Source organism: Hylobates moloch, unplaced genomic scaffold (assembly GCF_009828535.3).
Source record: "Hylobates moloch isolate HMO894 unplaced genomic scaffold, HMol_V3 SCAFFOLD_6, whole genome shotgun sequence".
NCBI classification, from domain to species: Eukaryota; Metazoa; Chordata; class Mammalia; order Primates; family Hylobatidae; genus Hylobates; species Hylobates moloch.
This window is the reverse complement of record NW_026652281.1, coordinates 127,329,701-127,345,476: the sequence shown is the minus strand read 5'-3', so window position 1 is coordinate 127,345,476 and position 15,776 is coordinate 127,329,701. Positions and strand designations below refer to the sequence as shown.

The window sequence follows — 15,776 nt, the reverse complement described above, 5'->3', positions numbered from 1 at the left end:
CAAAGTGCTGGGATTACAGGCGTGAGCCACCACTCCCAGCCTAAATTTTCATTTTAATCTGTGCCCCTTCCCTCTTCATCCCTGGTGCCCATCCACCTCTCCCTACTGGCACCAGCTCTGGGGTATCTGATGCCTGCCTCTCTCCAAACTTTATGTGCAAATATGAGAGCCATAAACAATTCAGGGGACGCAATATTGAGTCAGAAATATATGCACATGGCAAATATTCAGATGGCACTAGGATTCATTGTGAAAAGTGAGTCTCCTCTCATGACCCAACTCCCCCAATTCCCCTCCCCAGAGGCACCCCCAGTGCCTGCTTCTCTGTATTCTTCCAGAGAGACTTATGCCATATATAAACTTAAATACATCCTTTAAAAAAGTACTACGCATACTGTTTTGCACTTGGCTTTTTCACCAAGCAACATAATTTGGAGATGACTCTGAACCAGTAGATACATAACTGCCGCATTATTTTAGCAGCTGTGCCATTTTCCATTGTGCGGATGAATCGTCATTCACTGAGCCAGCACGCCCCTGCATGGACATTTTTAGGCTGTGGTGCAGGGAAGGATGCGAGCCCTGTCCTGTGAGAACTTGCTCTTGACTGACAGGATTCGGCCCCAGAGTCAGCCCCAGGACTCAGGCCCTTCCTTCTAATAGCTCAGGGGTGCATGCTGGGAGCCCTGGGCTCCTGGGAGCTTTGCCTCTGTTCTGGGTAAATGGAGTGTGAAGAGATGGCAGCTCCTCAGCATGCCAGAACGCAGGGACCCTATCACTCCTGCCTCTGGCCTCCATGCTCCCTTATCTCCTCAGACTTGGGAGCAGAGCAGGATATTAGCTTAGGCAGCACTGAGTGAGCACCAACTGCATGCCTCCTGGAACTCTCATAACAAGCCTGCAAGTCCAGGAGTTTCATTTTCATTGTCCGGGCAAGGAAAGAGAGGCTCAGAAAGGCCTAGCAACTTGCCAGAAGTCACGCGGCTAGTAAGTGGCAGAGATTGGAGCCACAGGCTTTTCCATGACTTGGGCCTGTCCAGCAACCAAACAGGGTTTCGGAGAGGGGAGGACGCTAAACTCTGACCTAAACAGGCGTCTTTCATGTTGAAGCCCAGCCCTCTTTCAGTAATGCCTGAGGCCTATTCGGACTCAATGCAGTGAGCCCTTTTTCACCGGCGCTTGTCAAAGCACCTGGCACCTGGTGTGTACTCAGTGACTGTCTGGGAGCGTGGGGTGTTGGATATACACGGGAGGGGAGAAAGGGAGGGCGGGCCTGTGCAGCAGTGTGTCCCGCTGTAACCAACTGCCTTGCCCCGCCCACAGTCCGACTACATGACAGCATCTCAGAGGAGGGACACCACTACCTGATCTTCGACCTGTGAGTTTGGCCCCGCCCTGGGATGCACCAAGGGTGTTGGGGCAGCCTAATCAGTGATGGCCTCACTGGACCTCTTGGGCTGAATTCCCTCTTGTGGTCCAGAGTTTCCCCAAATGTGGTGGGCCTGCCACCCAAGCAGTGCAAGCTGACTTTCCTAAAACACCAACAAACACTTCTAGCTTTCATCCTATATTTATTTTTGCTTCTCTTCTATTTGTGGCCAGTGATGCTGGTTTTCCATTTTCAGCGGCAATATAAAGTTTCCTTCTGGAATATGTTTAATTTTTTTTTGAAGAGTGTTGATTCAAAGAGAAGCAATAATGAAATGATAGGCCACAGTAGTTCCTGGTATGCCAATGAAAATCAGTGATGGGGCCAGTCTCATCGATAAAAAATAGCCCTTGAGATACTGATCATGGGGGAGGCCATAGGCTTCCTGATGAGCCTAGTGATGTGCTCTGAGTGTCCCTAACCTCCCGACTCCAGCCTGGGTTAGGTGGGGAAGAAGGGCCGGGGATGAAGGAGGAGAGGGGACTGGAGTCAATGGAAGGGTGCTCTGGAAGACAGGAAGGGCATTGCAGCAGGGGACACCTCCGTGACCCTGGGGCCCCTCCTTTTGTGGCTGAGGTCCTGAGGTCCCTGGGCCCCATCCTTAGCTTCCTGGAGACTCCTCCAGATGAGGCAGCACCTGTCGCCTCTATCGGAGGGTGATTCCATGCCTGTCTCCCCAGGGTCACTGGTGGGGAACTGTTTGAAGATATCGTGGCCCGGGAGTATTACAGTGAGGCGGATGCCAGGTGAGTGTCAGGTGCTGCCTGGCAATGGCACCCGGGGACAGGGCACTCTTGCCTGCTGTCAGCTTCTCAGGGGAGGCCTGTGCTCACACCACCATGACCCCTTCCTCTCTCTCTCCCTAGTCACTGTATCCAGCAGATCCTGGAGGCTGTGCTGCACTGCCACCAGATGGGGGTGGTGCACCGGGACCTGAAGGTGAGCAACCCACCGTGGGTGTGGCTCACCCTGGAAGCCCCTCTCTCCTCTGCACGTCCCTACTCCTGCAGAGCCGGACATTATCAGAATCCCTTTAATTTCTCTGTGTTAGGCTGGAAGGTGGGGTGGGTGAGATTATTTTCCCCACTCTTCAGATGAGGAAACTGAGCTCAGGAAGGTAGAGCATCTGTGTTTGGGCCCCTGCTCTTCCAACTCCCAGTCCACGTGCTTTGTGCCAGGACGGGTGAGCTGCAGTTATACTGTCATGACTGGCTATGGTGGGTGGGGAAGAAGGCAGGCTGGGTCCGAATCTCAACCAGGCCGCTTTCTAGCCATGCAGCCTTTAGTAGCATGACCTTCCTGAGCCTCAGATTCTTTACAATAGGGGTTGCCATAGCAACCTCTGCAAAGGGTTGGTGAGGATATGAAATGAGATAGCACAGGGCCTGGTATACAGATGCATTCTTAGTCTTGTTCCTGCATCTCTGGCAGGCCAGGGGAGAAGAAAAACCAGACTCTAGGCCCGTGCAGTTCTCCTTCCTTTTACCTGAAGGAGATTGCAGAGTCTAGGACTGGCACCAGCTGCACGGCCTTGCTCCTTCAGCAGGGACTTCATGGATCTCCGCTGCTGATCCTCACAGTATCAGTGGCTGGTAGTTCATATTGTCTCCATTTTGCAGAGCAGGAAACTAAGGCTTAAGAGTTCAAGCAATTTGCCCAAGAACATGCAGTTCAATTGTCCTTAGCTAGGGTGGGGGAACTCTGGCCTTCTAACCCCAGATCCTGTGACCTTGGGAGTCTGGTGCCAAAAGGTCACTCTATCCAGCTTCTGCTTCCTCAGCAGCCCCTTCTAGGGTGACCCTGCCAGATGTCCATCAAACCTCTGCTTTTTATTCTTCAGTGATGGCAAACTCACTTCCCATGGGGTAGCCCCTTGCACCACTGGGGAACGCTCTTCCCTGCTGGAGGGGCTTTGCCCTGAACCTCAGTTCTGCCATTTGGAACCACACAGAGACCAAACCTCCAGCTTGGAAGAGCCCCAGAGGGACTCCAGCAGCTTTGTTGTAGCTGCTAAGTCCCCTGCAGGGTGTACCCACCCCTGCCACAGTCCTCCCGGAATGTGATTTCTGGGCCAGCCTCATCCTGGGCACCCTCCCTGGGCATGCTTCCACTGGTCTGGGTCCCTCTTTGGGGCACAATGCTCTGAAGAGAGCCCCTGCCCCTCCCTGACTGTCCTGGGCAGGCCATGGCTTCTCTCCTGAGCCCTAGGCAAGCTCCCTGTGGCTCAGTCTAGATGAGATGAGTGTGCACTCCAAGAGGGTCTCCAGCCAGACTGCAGGGCAGCTCTCCCAGAGGGCCTGTTCCCATTATAGCTGCAGCCCCTGCACTGGAGGAGGAAGGAGGAGAGGCAGCCCAAATTTAGGCCACTCTGGATACAGTAATTAGTGGCACATTCATCAAATCAGGGCAGGACGGCTACCGAGACCCAGGACATGTTAGGAACATTGTCCCCAGAGGACAGAGGAGGCCTTTGAGCCAGGCGGAGGGAGCTATATTTGTTTGGGTCCAGCCTAGCTTTAGACAGTGAAAGGTCACAGGTGGGACCCTTCGGAAGTCCCACTGGGAAGGGGATCAGAGGAGGACTCAAAACCAACAGTCTTCAGAGACTCTGAGCCCCTCCCCAAGCAGAAAATAGAAGTACTAACATTTACCAAGCACTTACTGTAGGCCACAGCGAAGTGCTTACACAGATTATCTCAGTTAATCCATGCACCGCCCTATAAGGTAAGCATTTTTCTCAGAGGAAACTAAAGCTCAGAGAAGTGAAATTATTTGCCCACATGTCATGGCATAAAGGTGGGCAGCACTGGGATCAGAAACTGGGACTATCTAAGCGAGCCCACAGTCTTAGCGCCCTCCATCCTGAGTCTCAGGGTGAAGTGACCAGCAGGAAGTGGAGGAATTCTGGAGGCTGAGCCAGTGCAAAGCAGCAGCCTTGGTGCCCAGAGGCCAGGTGTGGGACCTTCCCAAGTCAGCCGCTGGCCCCATGTATAAGCCTCATCATCTTTCAGCCTAGAGCAGTTAAGATATAGTCAGACTTTGCCTCGATTCTGGCTCTATCCCTTACCAGCTGCGTGATCTTGGCCAAGTCACTTAACCTCTCTGAGCTTCAGTTTTCTCATCTTTATATACATGACAAATAGTTATTAAGTGCCTGCTATGTGGCCCCCCAACCTAGGTGCTGGTGATACAGTGGTGAACAGGACAGATAAGGAACTCACATTCCCCAGGGCTGACAGATGATAAACAAGCACATAGACAGATGGGAGAAAACACTGCAAATTGTGATGAGATCTATGAAGGTAACAACAGGAGCAAAGACACAGGATGCCTGAGGGCTTCCCCTCTAGATAGAGTAACCTTGGATGGCCTCCTCCATAGGGTGACATGAGACTGAGGGCTGGACAAAGTAAAGGGGCCAGCCTTGTGAAGCTTGGGGGAGAAGAAATTAGAGGAGGAAAACAGGAGGTGCAAAGGCCCTGAGGTGGAAACAAGATGGACTGTTTCAAGGGGTGTAAGAAGGCCACTGTGGAAGATGTAGGTAATAATACCTACCCGAAAGGGTCGTTGATACATGAGATGATGCACGCAGAACACTTAACCCAGCAGCTGGCATATAGTAGGGGCACAATCAATGCTGCTGCTGCTGCTACTGCTGCTGCTTTATTGTGGTGGTGAATGTACTACCCCGCTCTCACCTCAGCCCAGCCCCAGACCTTGAAGTGGGGAGGGAGGAGTGGCTGTTGGACAAAGGGCCTTTCTGTTGTAGCAGATGGAGGTCTTGCCATTGGATAGTCCCCCTCTCTGGGGACTGAGACTCAGGAGCCTGAGGCGGGGCTGGAGATGAAAGCAGGGGCCCCGGAGGGCCGGGCTGTTCTTCCTGTGAGCCCAGGCCCCCAGAGGTCAGGCTCTGAATCTGCTGACTGTCTCTTGGCGCTTTCCTCCCCTTCCTCCCTCTTCTCTGGTCCTGACAAGCCTGAGAATCTGTTGCTGGCCTCCAAGCTCAAGGGTGCCGCAGTGAAGCTGGCAGACTTTGGCCTGGCCATAGAGGTGGAGGGGGAGCAGCAGGCATGGTTTGGTAAGTGGGGTGGGCTGGTAGAAGCGTTGGGGGTCAGCACCCATTTGTGTTGACACATAAGCCTCTGGGAACACCCTGCCTGTGTGGGTATGGCTGGAGATGCTGTTGGGCCAGCTGGGGCTGGTAGAGCAGAGGCCCTGTCCCACCCAGCCTCTGAGCCAGTGGGCAGCATCTATCTGTGTCCCCAGGGTTCAGGCATGGGACCCTACAGGCTTCCACAGGGCTCCCTGGGGCCCTCCTCTCTCCTTTCCTGTCCCCTCCGCCATCTCTCCTCCCCAAAGGGCTCCCTGTGGTTGAAGCCCTTAGGGAAGTTTCCACAGAGCTGCCCTAATAGTTCAGGTGCTTGAGATTATTATCCTGATTTTATAGATGAGGAAAAAACTGGCAGAAAACTTGCAAAAAGTCAAGAAAGTTTAAAAGGGGTAGACGAGGACTTAACTCAGATGATCCAGCCTGCTTTGTGATTTTGGTGTAACTGAGTCTCTTTCAGCTACCTGGGAGTACTTTTTAGTGGGCAATATTGAACCATGGTTAAGAACCAGAGTTCTGGGTTCAAATCCCAACTCTGCTACTTATGAGGTATGTGACTTTGGCTAAGTCACTTCACCTCTCTGTGCCTTCGTTCCTCATCTGTAAAATGGGAATAATAATTATGTGTTCCTCAGGAGTGGTGTCAGGATTAAATGTGACCAGGCATATGAAGTGCTCAGCCCAGTGCTTAGCATATACACTCAGTAACTTGTAACTATTCTTAAAATTACTTGTTAGAATACCTCAGGTGTCCATTATTTGAATTGACCCTCTCAACAACCCTGGGAGGCACTTAAGATAGGAATCCCTAATCCTTCATTTGACAGATGAGGAAACAAGGACTAGAAGATAAAGAGATTTGCCCAAGGGACAAAGTCAGCTAGGACAGGCCTCCCGACATCCCATGACCAACTCCAACAAGGGGGTGCAGAGTGGGCTTAGCTCTCAGCCCGGAGCTGACATGGCAGGTGCATTTCATCTTGAAGCCACCAACAATGGATCGCTAGTGGCTCCTGGAAGAGTGGTGCTGAGAAGCTTATGATCCTGAGTCAGGACCCAGTAGGAAGGAGCTCTGTGATTGATTACTACTGGCTCTGAAGTGGGAAGTGGTGACAGGTGTGCTAGGTAGTTGTCGATCTGATCTAGAGGCTTCGCTGGCTCATCAGGCTTATGTCTTGAGCCGACTGGGGTTGCATAATATAAGCCCAAGTGCACCTGAGGGGCAGGGGCTGTTTTCCTCAGCTCCAGAGCAATCCTCATCCCCTCTTCCAGCAGGATCTTGCTCCAGGTTACTTACGAGACAACCTCTGTGTATGTGTCTGCCTGTCTGTGTGTCTGGGAGCAGGGTTTGCAGGGACTCCTGGATACCTCTCCCCAGAAGTGCTGCGGAAGGACCCATATGGGAAGCCTGTGGACCTGTGGGCTTGTGGTGAGTTCATCCTAAGGCCCTTTTGTGCCCCTGGCTGCACCCCGGCCTCTGGGCTCCCCTTTCTCCTTTCCCATCACTCCCTTCCTGCCATGTCTCCTCCCCACAGGGGGTTGAAGGTTCTCTGGTCCTCTCTCCAGGGGTCATCCTGTACATCCTGCTGGTTGGGTACCCCCCGTTCTGGGATGAGGACCAGCACCGCCTGTACCAGCAGATCAAAGCTGGCGCCTATGATGTGAGTGTTGCTCCTCTCTTTGGCCCCCATCTTCCTCTGGTGCTCTTCCAATGAAAGCCAGCACCAAGCCACTCTCTAGTTCTGGCACAGGGGTGAACCCCAGGGGAGCATGAAGCCTGACCAGGGCCAGGTGGTTACCATGCTGTGCTTAATGATTGGAGATTTATCCTGCGGGGCCCCAGAAGGCAAGAAGCAGCACCTGGAGTGAGGAGTAGGGGAGAGGCGCCTCCCAAGCCAGGGTTTCTCTCTTTCCCTCTCATATATACAAATAATAATAATAATAGCTAACAATTCTATAGCACTCTTTTGAATGTTTTACACATATTATTACATTTAATCCTCACACCAATCTATCACATAGGTGCTGTTATTATTCCCCTTTTACATATAGAGAAGCTGAGATACAGAGAGGTCAAGTAACTGCCCAAATCACCCAGCTAAGAAATGGTAGAGTTGGTATTTGAACCAGGCAGTCTGGCTCTACCATCCATGCTTCTAACTACCAAGCTATATTGCTTTTATGCAGATAGCTATTAAGCTCTGTGCTGTAGGTTTTATATTGTATTTAATTCTCACAACATCTCTAGAGATAGCTCAAGGGGTCATGGGACTTACCCAGGTTACACAGCCCAGGAGGCAGAGCCAGGACTTGAACCCAGGCCTTTTGATTCTGAAGTCTGGGCTAAAGCCACTGGCCAGCTGCTCTCCAAATAAGGCACAGTCTCAGAATGATGGTTGGAGGGAGGCCTCCTTTCCCTCTGCTGTGTTCTGATTTGTATGGGGCCAGAGGGCCCTGCCCCTCCCCTGCAGTGAGGAGCCCCAACTCCTCCTGGTGTGGATGTCCGAGTGGATGGGCAGTAGGACCCCTGCCTGCTCCCCTGCCAGTCAGGGGCTGGGGGATCGCAGGGGTGGCCTGGGGCAGGCTGGGCAAACCTGGCCTCTCTGCCCCTTCCAGTTCCCATCGCCAGAATGGGACACCGTCACCCCGGAAGCCAAGGATCTGATCAATAAGATGCTGACCATTAACCCATCCAAACGCATCACAGCTGCCGAAGCCCTTAAGCACCCCTGGATCTCGGTGAGCCTCCCTCAGCAGGACCTCTGCCAGGAGCCCCTCCAGACCTCATGATCCAGGCCCCCACAGAGTTCTGGCCCTTCCCCTGGCCCATGGGGCCGAGAGGGCTTAATCCAAGAGGCTGCCCCTGCTGTGGTTCTCAGGGGTAATGTGGAAACGAGGAGTGAGTGTTCTGGGTTGGCATACAACTGACGGTGCTACTGGCGTTGAATGCTTGGTGCCAGGATGCTAAACACCCTGAAACATCCCCTAGAGCAATGAATCGTTCTCCCCAAGATGTCAACCACACCTCCATTAAGATGCCCTGCTGAAGGGTACCCTTGGGTGGGCCTGTCTTCCAGCCTGCCTTCCACTCACAGCCCTCTCCCCTACTTCCTCCAGCACCGCTCCACCGTGGCGTCCTGCATGCACAGACAAGAGACTGTGGACTGCCTGAAGAAGTTCAACGCCAGGAGGAAACTGAAGGTAACAGGTCCTCACCCTCCACAGTCCTGGCCATGGGACTAGCTCTGCCTGGGTCTCCACAGAGGCCAGGAGACTCGCTCACTAGTTCTTTCCTTCATTGATTCAATAAGCATTTATTGAACACCTACTGCATACCGGACCGCAGTCTGGGATTGGGGAGTGAGCAGTGAATGACTGAGCCCTTGCTCTAGTGGAGAGGACAGACAAGTTCCTGGGGCGTTACGGGGCAGTGGTGAGTGCCATGCCTGGGGAAGCCTCAAGATGGTGGGAGAATGCAGCAAGACAATGGTATTCTCGGTCTGGAGCCAGGGGCATTTAAGCTGAGACCTTGGAGGATAAGCAGGTATTAGCCAAGTTAGAGTCAGAATGGGAAAGTGTGGCCGGGCACGGTGACTCATGCCTGTAATCCCAACACTTTGGGAGGCTGAGGTGGGCAGATCACCTGAGGTCGGGAGTTCGAGACCAGCCTGGCCAATGGGGTGAAACCCCGTCTCTACTAAAAATACAAAAATTAGCCAGGCATGGTGGCACATGCCTGTAATCCCAGCTACTCAGGAGGCTGAGGCAGGAGAATTGCTTGAACCTGGGAGGCGGAGGTTTCAGTGAGCGAGATCATGCCATTGCACTCCAGCCTGAGTAACACAGAGAGACTCTGTCTCCAAACAAACAAACAAACAAAAGAATGGGAACGTGTTCCAGACAGAGGAAACAGCCTGTGCAGACGTTTGGAAGTGCGCCTGACCCCTTAGGGGCACCACAAGTGGTTCAGAGTGGCTGGGGAGAGCTTTTGGGGGTGAGATGTGACCGAACATGAGACCCTGGTCAGGGAGGGGCCCCAGCTGCCAAGTACTGTGGAGGAATGGCTGAGGCACTCAGACAGTGATCGTGGCCCTGAGGAAGCTCAGTGGGACCCAGGTGGGCCCAGAGCTTCACACTCTTGCAGGTTCTGTGTGCTCTCAGGGTGGTGACAGCTCCTGGCCTGGCATTTGCCAGGCACTGAGGGGCCCCTGGCCAGTGGAACAGAGGAGTTGTCAGCACGCTGGGAATGATGAGGGAAGAGGCGGAGGCCCCAGCTCTTGTGGAACCTCCTTATCTGCTGCTCCCAGGCCTGGAGTGGAGGCTCAGGATGGGGACACGGACCAAGGGGTGGTGGCCACCATGATGCCAGGAGAACTGAGTCCAATCCCCATCCTGCAGTGGAAGCTGTGTCACAGAGGAAGTCTCAAAATATCAGAATTGGGGATTCTTAACATCATAAGCAGTGGGATTCAGACAGTGTCAAGTCAGGTCTGAATCAGATGGGTCTGGAACCAAAGGGGCCATTAGCCCCCAGCCTGCTTGTTGATGGAAAAGGCTTTCTCTACATTGAGAATCCTCCTGGGATTCAAAGGAATATAAATCATGCTGCTATAAAGACATATGCACACGTATGTTTATTGCGGCACTACTCACCATAGCAAAGACTTGGAACCAACCCAAATGTCCAACAGTGATAGACTGGATTAAGAAAATGTGGCACATATACACTGTGGAATACTATGCAGCCATAAAAAATGATGAGTTCATGTCCTTTGTAGGGACATGGTTCAAGCTGGAAACCATCATTCTCAGCAAGCTATCGCAAGGACAAAAAAAAACAAACACCGCATGTTCTCACTCATAGGTGGGAGTTGAACAATGAGAACACCTGGACACAGGAAGGGGAACATCACACACCGGGGCCTGTTGTGGGGTGGGAGGAGGGGGGAGGGATAGCATTAGGAGATATACCTAATGTAAATGACGAGTTAATGGGTGCAGCACACCAACATGGCACATGTATACATATGTAACAAACCTGCACGTTGTGCACATGTACCCTAGAACTTAATTATATATATATACGTATATATATATGTGTATATATATATATATATGTGTGTGTATATATATGTGTATATCTATATATATATATAAAATCAAAAACTTGGACATAAAAAAGAGAAAATCCTCCTGGGATTCTCTGAGCCCAGGGGCCATGGAGGGATGAGCTAGTCCTGGAGCAAGATGCTCTCAGCACGGGGCGGAGGGCTGAGAGGTAGAGGGGTCGGGGGACACAAGGTCTGCTGTTGTTGCCCAAGCAAGAAAAGTCCATCATCTTCAGGAGCCTCTGCTGGTAGGTGTCCCTCAAGTTCATCAGCTTGGGCCAGGCCAAGGGGCCCATTAATATCTGCCCCTAGGATGGCCTTGTCCCAGGAGCTGTACTGGCTAAAGCCTAGCTCCCCCTGACTTCTCCAGGGGGCGAGGGATGGGCTCTGGGCTGGGGTTAGGGTTGGGACAAATGGAGGGGCAGGGCAGAGGCTTTGGCTTCCTCTCTGAATGCAGCACCTGCCTCTACTTCCCCATGGCCCTCCTGTCTCTCTGTCCCCCCTGTGTCCCCTCACTCCGGCCTCCTCTCCCACTGCCCTCTTCTTATCTCTTGCAGGGAGCCATTCTCACCACGATGCTGGCCACCAGGAACTTCTCCGGTAGGTGGCAGGACCTCAGGGTCCCCAGTAAGCCCTGCACCAGTTCGTTGGGGGCACCGTCCTGTCAGATATTTGGGTGCCCCCAGGCCACTGGGCCTTAGGAGAGGGAGTTGTAGAGGACTCTGTGACTAAGGGCTTAGCTCACCTGCCACGGCCTGTACCCAGAAGTGAAGAGAGGTCAAAAGTCAGCAAGCCCAGGACCCACCAGGACTGGTTACAGATTTAGTCTGGCTTCCCACTCCTACAGCAGTGCTGGGGTTCTCAGGCTGGGCCGCCTAGAGGGGAAGGCTTCTGATTGCAGGGGATTGAGTTCTAGGTGGGGTGGAGCCAGGTCCAGGGAGTAACAATATTGCCCACCATGATTGGAGCCCTGTGCTAAGCAGTCCCATGCTTCCACTCAGGTGGCCTTCATGACAAGGCAGCAGAGGGGATGATGGGGATGCTGCCATCCCTATTTCTGGGATGAGGAAGCAGAAGCTCAGGAAGGTGAACTCTGACTTGTCCCAGGTCGAATGGCTAGAGAGGCAGAGCCTGCATTCAGCACAGGTTTGACCAACCCCAGAGCAAGTGCCCTTAACTGGGCTGGGTCACCAGGGAGTCCAGGGCAGGAGCGTCCCAGGCCCTTGGCCAAACTGGGCTGGTTAAGGCAGAGAGTGCCCAATCACCTGAGGCGTGTGGCTTTGCAGAGAGAAGGGGAAGGGATTATTGTCAGGGTTTAGCAAGAAGCTCCTCTTGGCACATCAGAGAGGGCTGGGGCCAGTGCCCGCCAGAGGCTTCCTTCTGGGGAGCGCAGGCCGCTGGCAGGCAGCAGAGGAGATATAGATAGCAGATAGAGCAAAGCTCACCCGAGCGGCCCTCTGACTGGGGCTGGGGCCAGCCGAGAAAGCTGCTGCAGATTTGTGGCCAGCACCACAGCAAGAGGGCAGCTCTGAGAAGGGGCAGCTGGCTGCATTCAGTGGGTCCACCTGCCCATGTAACCAGTTGGGAGGAGTGAGACCCAGAGGTGGGCAGATACTAGAACTTCTGACTGGGCTTTTCCCACCTCGTTAAACTGCCTTCCCACCCTCTCCCTGGACAAGAATCCTGCCATTCCGTAAACTGAAAGATGAGCTACCCAGACAGTCAGAGTCTTTTTTTAACAACTGAAGCACCCTAGAGAACTCTAGTCCTGAGCTCACAAAATGGCGGCCTCTGAGCTGGATTGAATCTCTTGATGTGCTTTGTGGAGGTAGGGGTGTTTTAAAAATATTTTCGAATGAGTTTCTAACACTTAAAAATTAGGAAATTTCATAGAAAACCCCAGATTGCTGTCGTCTCTTGAAAATTAGACGCTGTGGCCTCACTGGACCCACGATCCTGTGACAGTAGGCTGGAGCTGAGAGGGGCATCCACCTTGAGGCTCAAGGAGAAAGCACTCCCCCTGCCCCACTGCACATCCAGTCCAAACCCCCAAAGCCTGTGGTGAATGGACAGCCATTCCTGTCAGCTTCGGGATCCAGAGGTGGCCCCTGCCTTGGTTTGCAAGTAGGGAACTTGGAATGAGAGCCTGGAAGGGGTCATAGGTGGAAATGTGGGGATGACTGGGAAGGTGACCTGCCATGAGCCCCATGCCTCAGAGCCCCTGCGGCATCAGTGGCTCATATGACCCTCCTCCCAACTCCCCCTCTCAAGGCCACCAGGGGAAGTCTTATCATGGCTACCATTTCCTGAGCATGTGTGGCATATGGGTCAAGTGCTATGCTAAGTACTTCACAGATACCTTGTTTTGTTTAAGGTATTTGCTTAAGTCTGAAGCAGCCGGATGCCTGTGGGCAGGGCTGGACATTCAGGCCATTTCCTGGCTGATGCCTACTTCCAGGGCTCTGGCCAGGAGGTGAGGAGGGTGGTAAGGGGAAATGACGGCAGGGGAGGCCCCCAAAGAGCTGTTGCTCTGCTTGTCCCTGCCATCTGTGCCATAGCCAGTGCCAACATGGGGCTCTGGAGTCTGAGGTGGGGGAGGCCTATATGGCCTGAGGAGAGAGGCAGGGGATGGGTGCTTTGGCAGGGTGGGCCCCAGTGGGGGCATCTGCTTCTTGTCACCGGCAAGACGCAGCCTGCAGCTGTCCGGAGTGAGTAGGCAGGGCTGACACATGACCTCCGCAGCAGCATGGGGCTAAAATTAGAGAGGGCCAGGGTGGGGAGGGCGTGTCCAGCCTGGGGCCAGGCAGCCAGGCCTCGGGTTGGCCACCGCCAGCACGGTGGTGACGGGGATTCAGACGGGGATCCCCGGGCTGAAACAGCAGCCTACAGTCCTGGGACATGTTGGACACCTCCCTCAACCCATGAAGCCAGAGGGTTACGCTTGAGATTGCTGAGAAGGCGGGGAACCCAGGCCCCCCCCAAGTGGGCGACTGGCAGTCCCTGGGCCTCCAAGGAGGGAGGAGCAGGAGGAGGAGGAGGCCTCCCCCAGGATCGCTGGGCCGGCTCTGCTTCCTGCGGTCTGCCCTCCGGCTGCGTGTGGATGCTGCTCTTCCTCGCCCTGTGGGCCCTGGTGCCCTGCCTGGTGTTGTTAACCCTCTACTTTTTCTCCTCCACAGGAGGGAAGAGTGGGGGAAATAAGAAGAGCGATGGTGTGAAGGTAAGCCCCTCCAGGAGCCTGGCAGGGCTTGGCTCTGGCAGCGTTTCTGCCAACAGAGACCGGCTTTCAGGCCTGGAGCAAGACCTGGGCCTTGCTGATGGTGTCCTGGGCAGACGTGGGCCACATTTGTGGCCAGGCTGTCTCCAGACCCACGACCTAGGCTTTGGTGCCCACCGTCGCGCCATGACTGTTGGGGGCAGATGGGAGAGGGGGGACTGGAGGAGGGTGGAAGTGACAGGTGTGCTGGGGCTGGGGCAGGCGCAAGGAAAGGGGCAGGTCAGAAGGAGATTTCTGTGGTTCTCCGGGGCTGGAGAGCTGGTGTGCAAGAGAGGGTGCAAGGAGAGGACAGAAATGGTCATGAGGGGTGACCTCTGTCCTGCCTGCGTGGGCTGGATCGGGCCCCTGCCCCACTGTACACCTTAGTTCCACCCAGAAAGCTCATGGAGGATGGACAGCCATTCCTCTAGGCTTTGGGTTCCAAGGTGCCCCCTCCCACCAAGGCTTGCTGGTGCTGGTTCAGTGCCAAAATCCCCTCCCGGCTCCAAGGGCCTGCCCTGTCCCACCCCTAGAGCCCGAGTTACTCTGCGGTCCCTCCACATCCTGCGGTCTTCCTTCCCATCTCTTCTCTCTTCTCCCTCTGCTCTCTGGGGCCTGGTCCCCTGCTCTCTGCAGTTCCCTCCTCCTCTGCCACTCGATCTTATCCTCTCTTGAGACCCTGCCTTTTTCTGGGCTCAGAGCCCTGCCTGGCTAGGGCCCCAGGGCTGGGGTGTGCCCAGGACATTGGAAGGTGTGAGATGCTGTATGAATACAGCCAGGTGTGCTGGTGGCTTGATGGCTTTGTTTAAGGAGGCATTTATGGTCTCTGGCCGCTGGTTTTGGTCTGTCAAGGTTGCATGGGAGGGAGTCTGGGCTAGATGTCCAAGGCCAGGATTGGGTCTCCCCTTTGCCCTTAGCCTTCTCCTCCCAGCTTGAATTTTCCCCTAAGTACAATGAGTGGGGTGTGGATTTGATGATCATTTCCAAGATTGCAGCTTTAAAAACAAACAAAAAAGGCAATAAAATCCTATCTAATCATTCTCCCTTCTCATCTTGGGTGCTAGAGAAATACATAATTATTTGGTTATTAGTCCAAGACAGTGGTTTTCAAATTGAACTCTTTAGATCCCAAAGGTACTGACTGGGGAGGCACCTCTGGCAGTGGATGGGGTGCCGTGGGATGTGGTGGGGAAGGGGGATGCCAGGTTAAATGGTTCTGGGCTTCTCATACCCACTTCAACCAGAACATAACCACGGTGAAGAGAGCCCTTGGGCTTGCCTGCAGCTAGACCTTGGCTGGGTATTTATATTCCCTGAGCCTGTGCTTCTTCATTCATGCAATGAGGTTAAAAGAGATCTCCACCTCCTAAGGCTATTGGTGAGGATTAACTAATATAATGCGCGTTGAGAGCTTAGCATGGTGCTGGTAAGCAATACACACTCATGAGATGCCAGGCACTATTATCTTTCCTCTATTTTATATATTAGACTTTTGGGTAAGATTTCTCTTGAAAACAAAGTTTTCTCAAGAATATTTGAAAACCACAGATCTAAAGCCAACTTAATTTATAAAGTTAACCGGCACTCATTCCAAATCCTGTAATGGAATCTGGCATTGAATTTTGGCTTGCCTGCTGTTTTGGGTTAACCCTGAGCCAGCCCCCCCACCCCTCTATGTGTAGGGGTAACAGAGGGATGTGCAATGTGGGAGCCGCCAGCTTTGGAGCAGCTGGGGCCCTCTCTGACCCCTGTGTGGAGACGCTGAGCTAGGGGTGCTGGGCCCCCTGGGGAAAGCAGACTCCCTAGCTCCGATTTGGGGGATGTGGGGGTAGAGACCAGAGACACTGGTGGGTTGTGGCCCAGGTAACTAGAGGAGAA

At 53.6% G+C, this 15,776-nt stretch overlaps 1 protein-coding gene across 3 annotated transcripts in view; it reads left to right on the top strand.

Annotated features, from left to right (window-relative positions):
* The window catches only part of CAMK2A (calcium/calmodulin dependent protein kinase II alpha), a 70,533-nt gene that overhangs the window by 31,169 nt on the left and 23,588 nt on the right, over positions 1-15,776 (top strand). For all 3 annotated transcript variants that reach the window (XR_004248852.2, XM_032158348.2, XM_032158349.2), the window contains exons 4-13: positions 1,324-1,378; positions 2,110-2,175; positions 2,296-2,368; positions 5,405-5,507; positions 6,883-6,966; positions 7,104-7,198; positions 8,154-8,276; positions 8,655-8,738; positions 11,203-11,245; positions 13,822-13,862. Coding sequence is in view for 2 of the 3 variants with exons in the window: in XM_032158348.2 (XP_032014239.1) it covers positions 1,324-1,378; positions 2,110-2,175; positions 2,296-2,368; positions 5,405-5,507; positions 6,883-6,966; positions 7,104-7,198; positions 8,154-8,276; positions 8,655-8,738; positions 11,203-11,245; positions 13,822-13,862 (767 nt within the window). In the remaining variant the exon portion in view is untranslated. The remainder of the gene's footprint in view (positions 1-1,323; positions 1,379-2,109; positions 2,176-2,295; positions 2,369-5,404; positions 5,508-6,882; positions 6,967-7,103; positions 7,199-8,153; positions 8,277-8,654; positions 8,739-11,202; positions 11,246-13,821; positions 13,863-15,776) is intronic.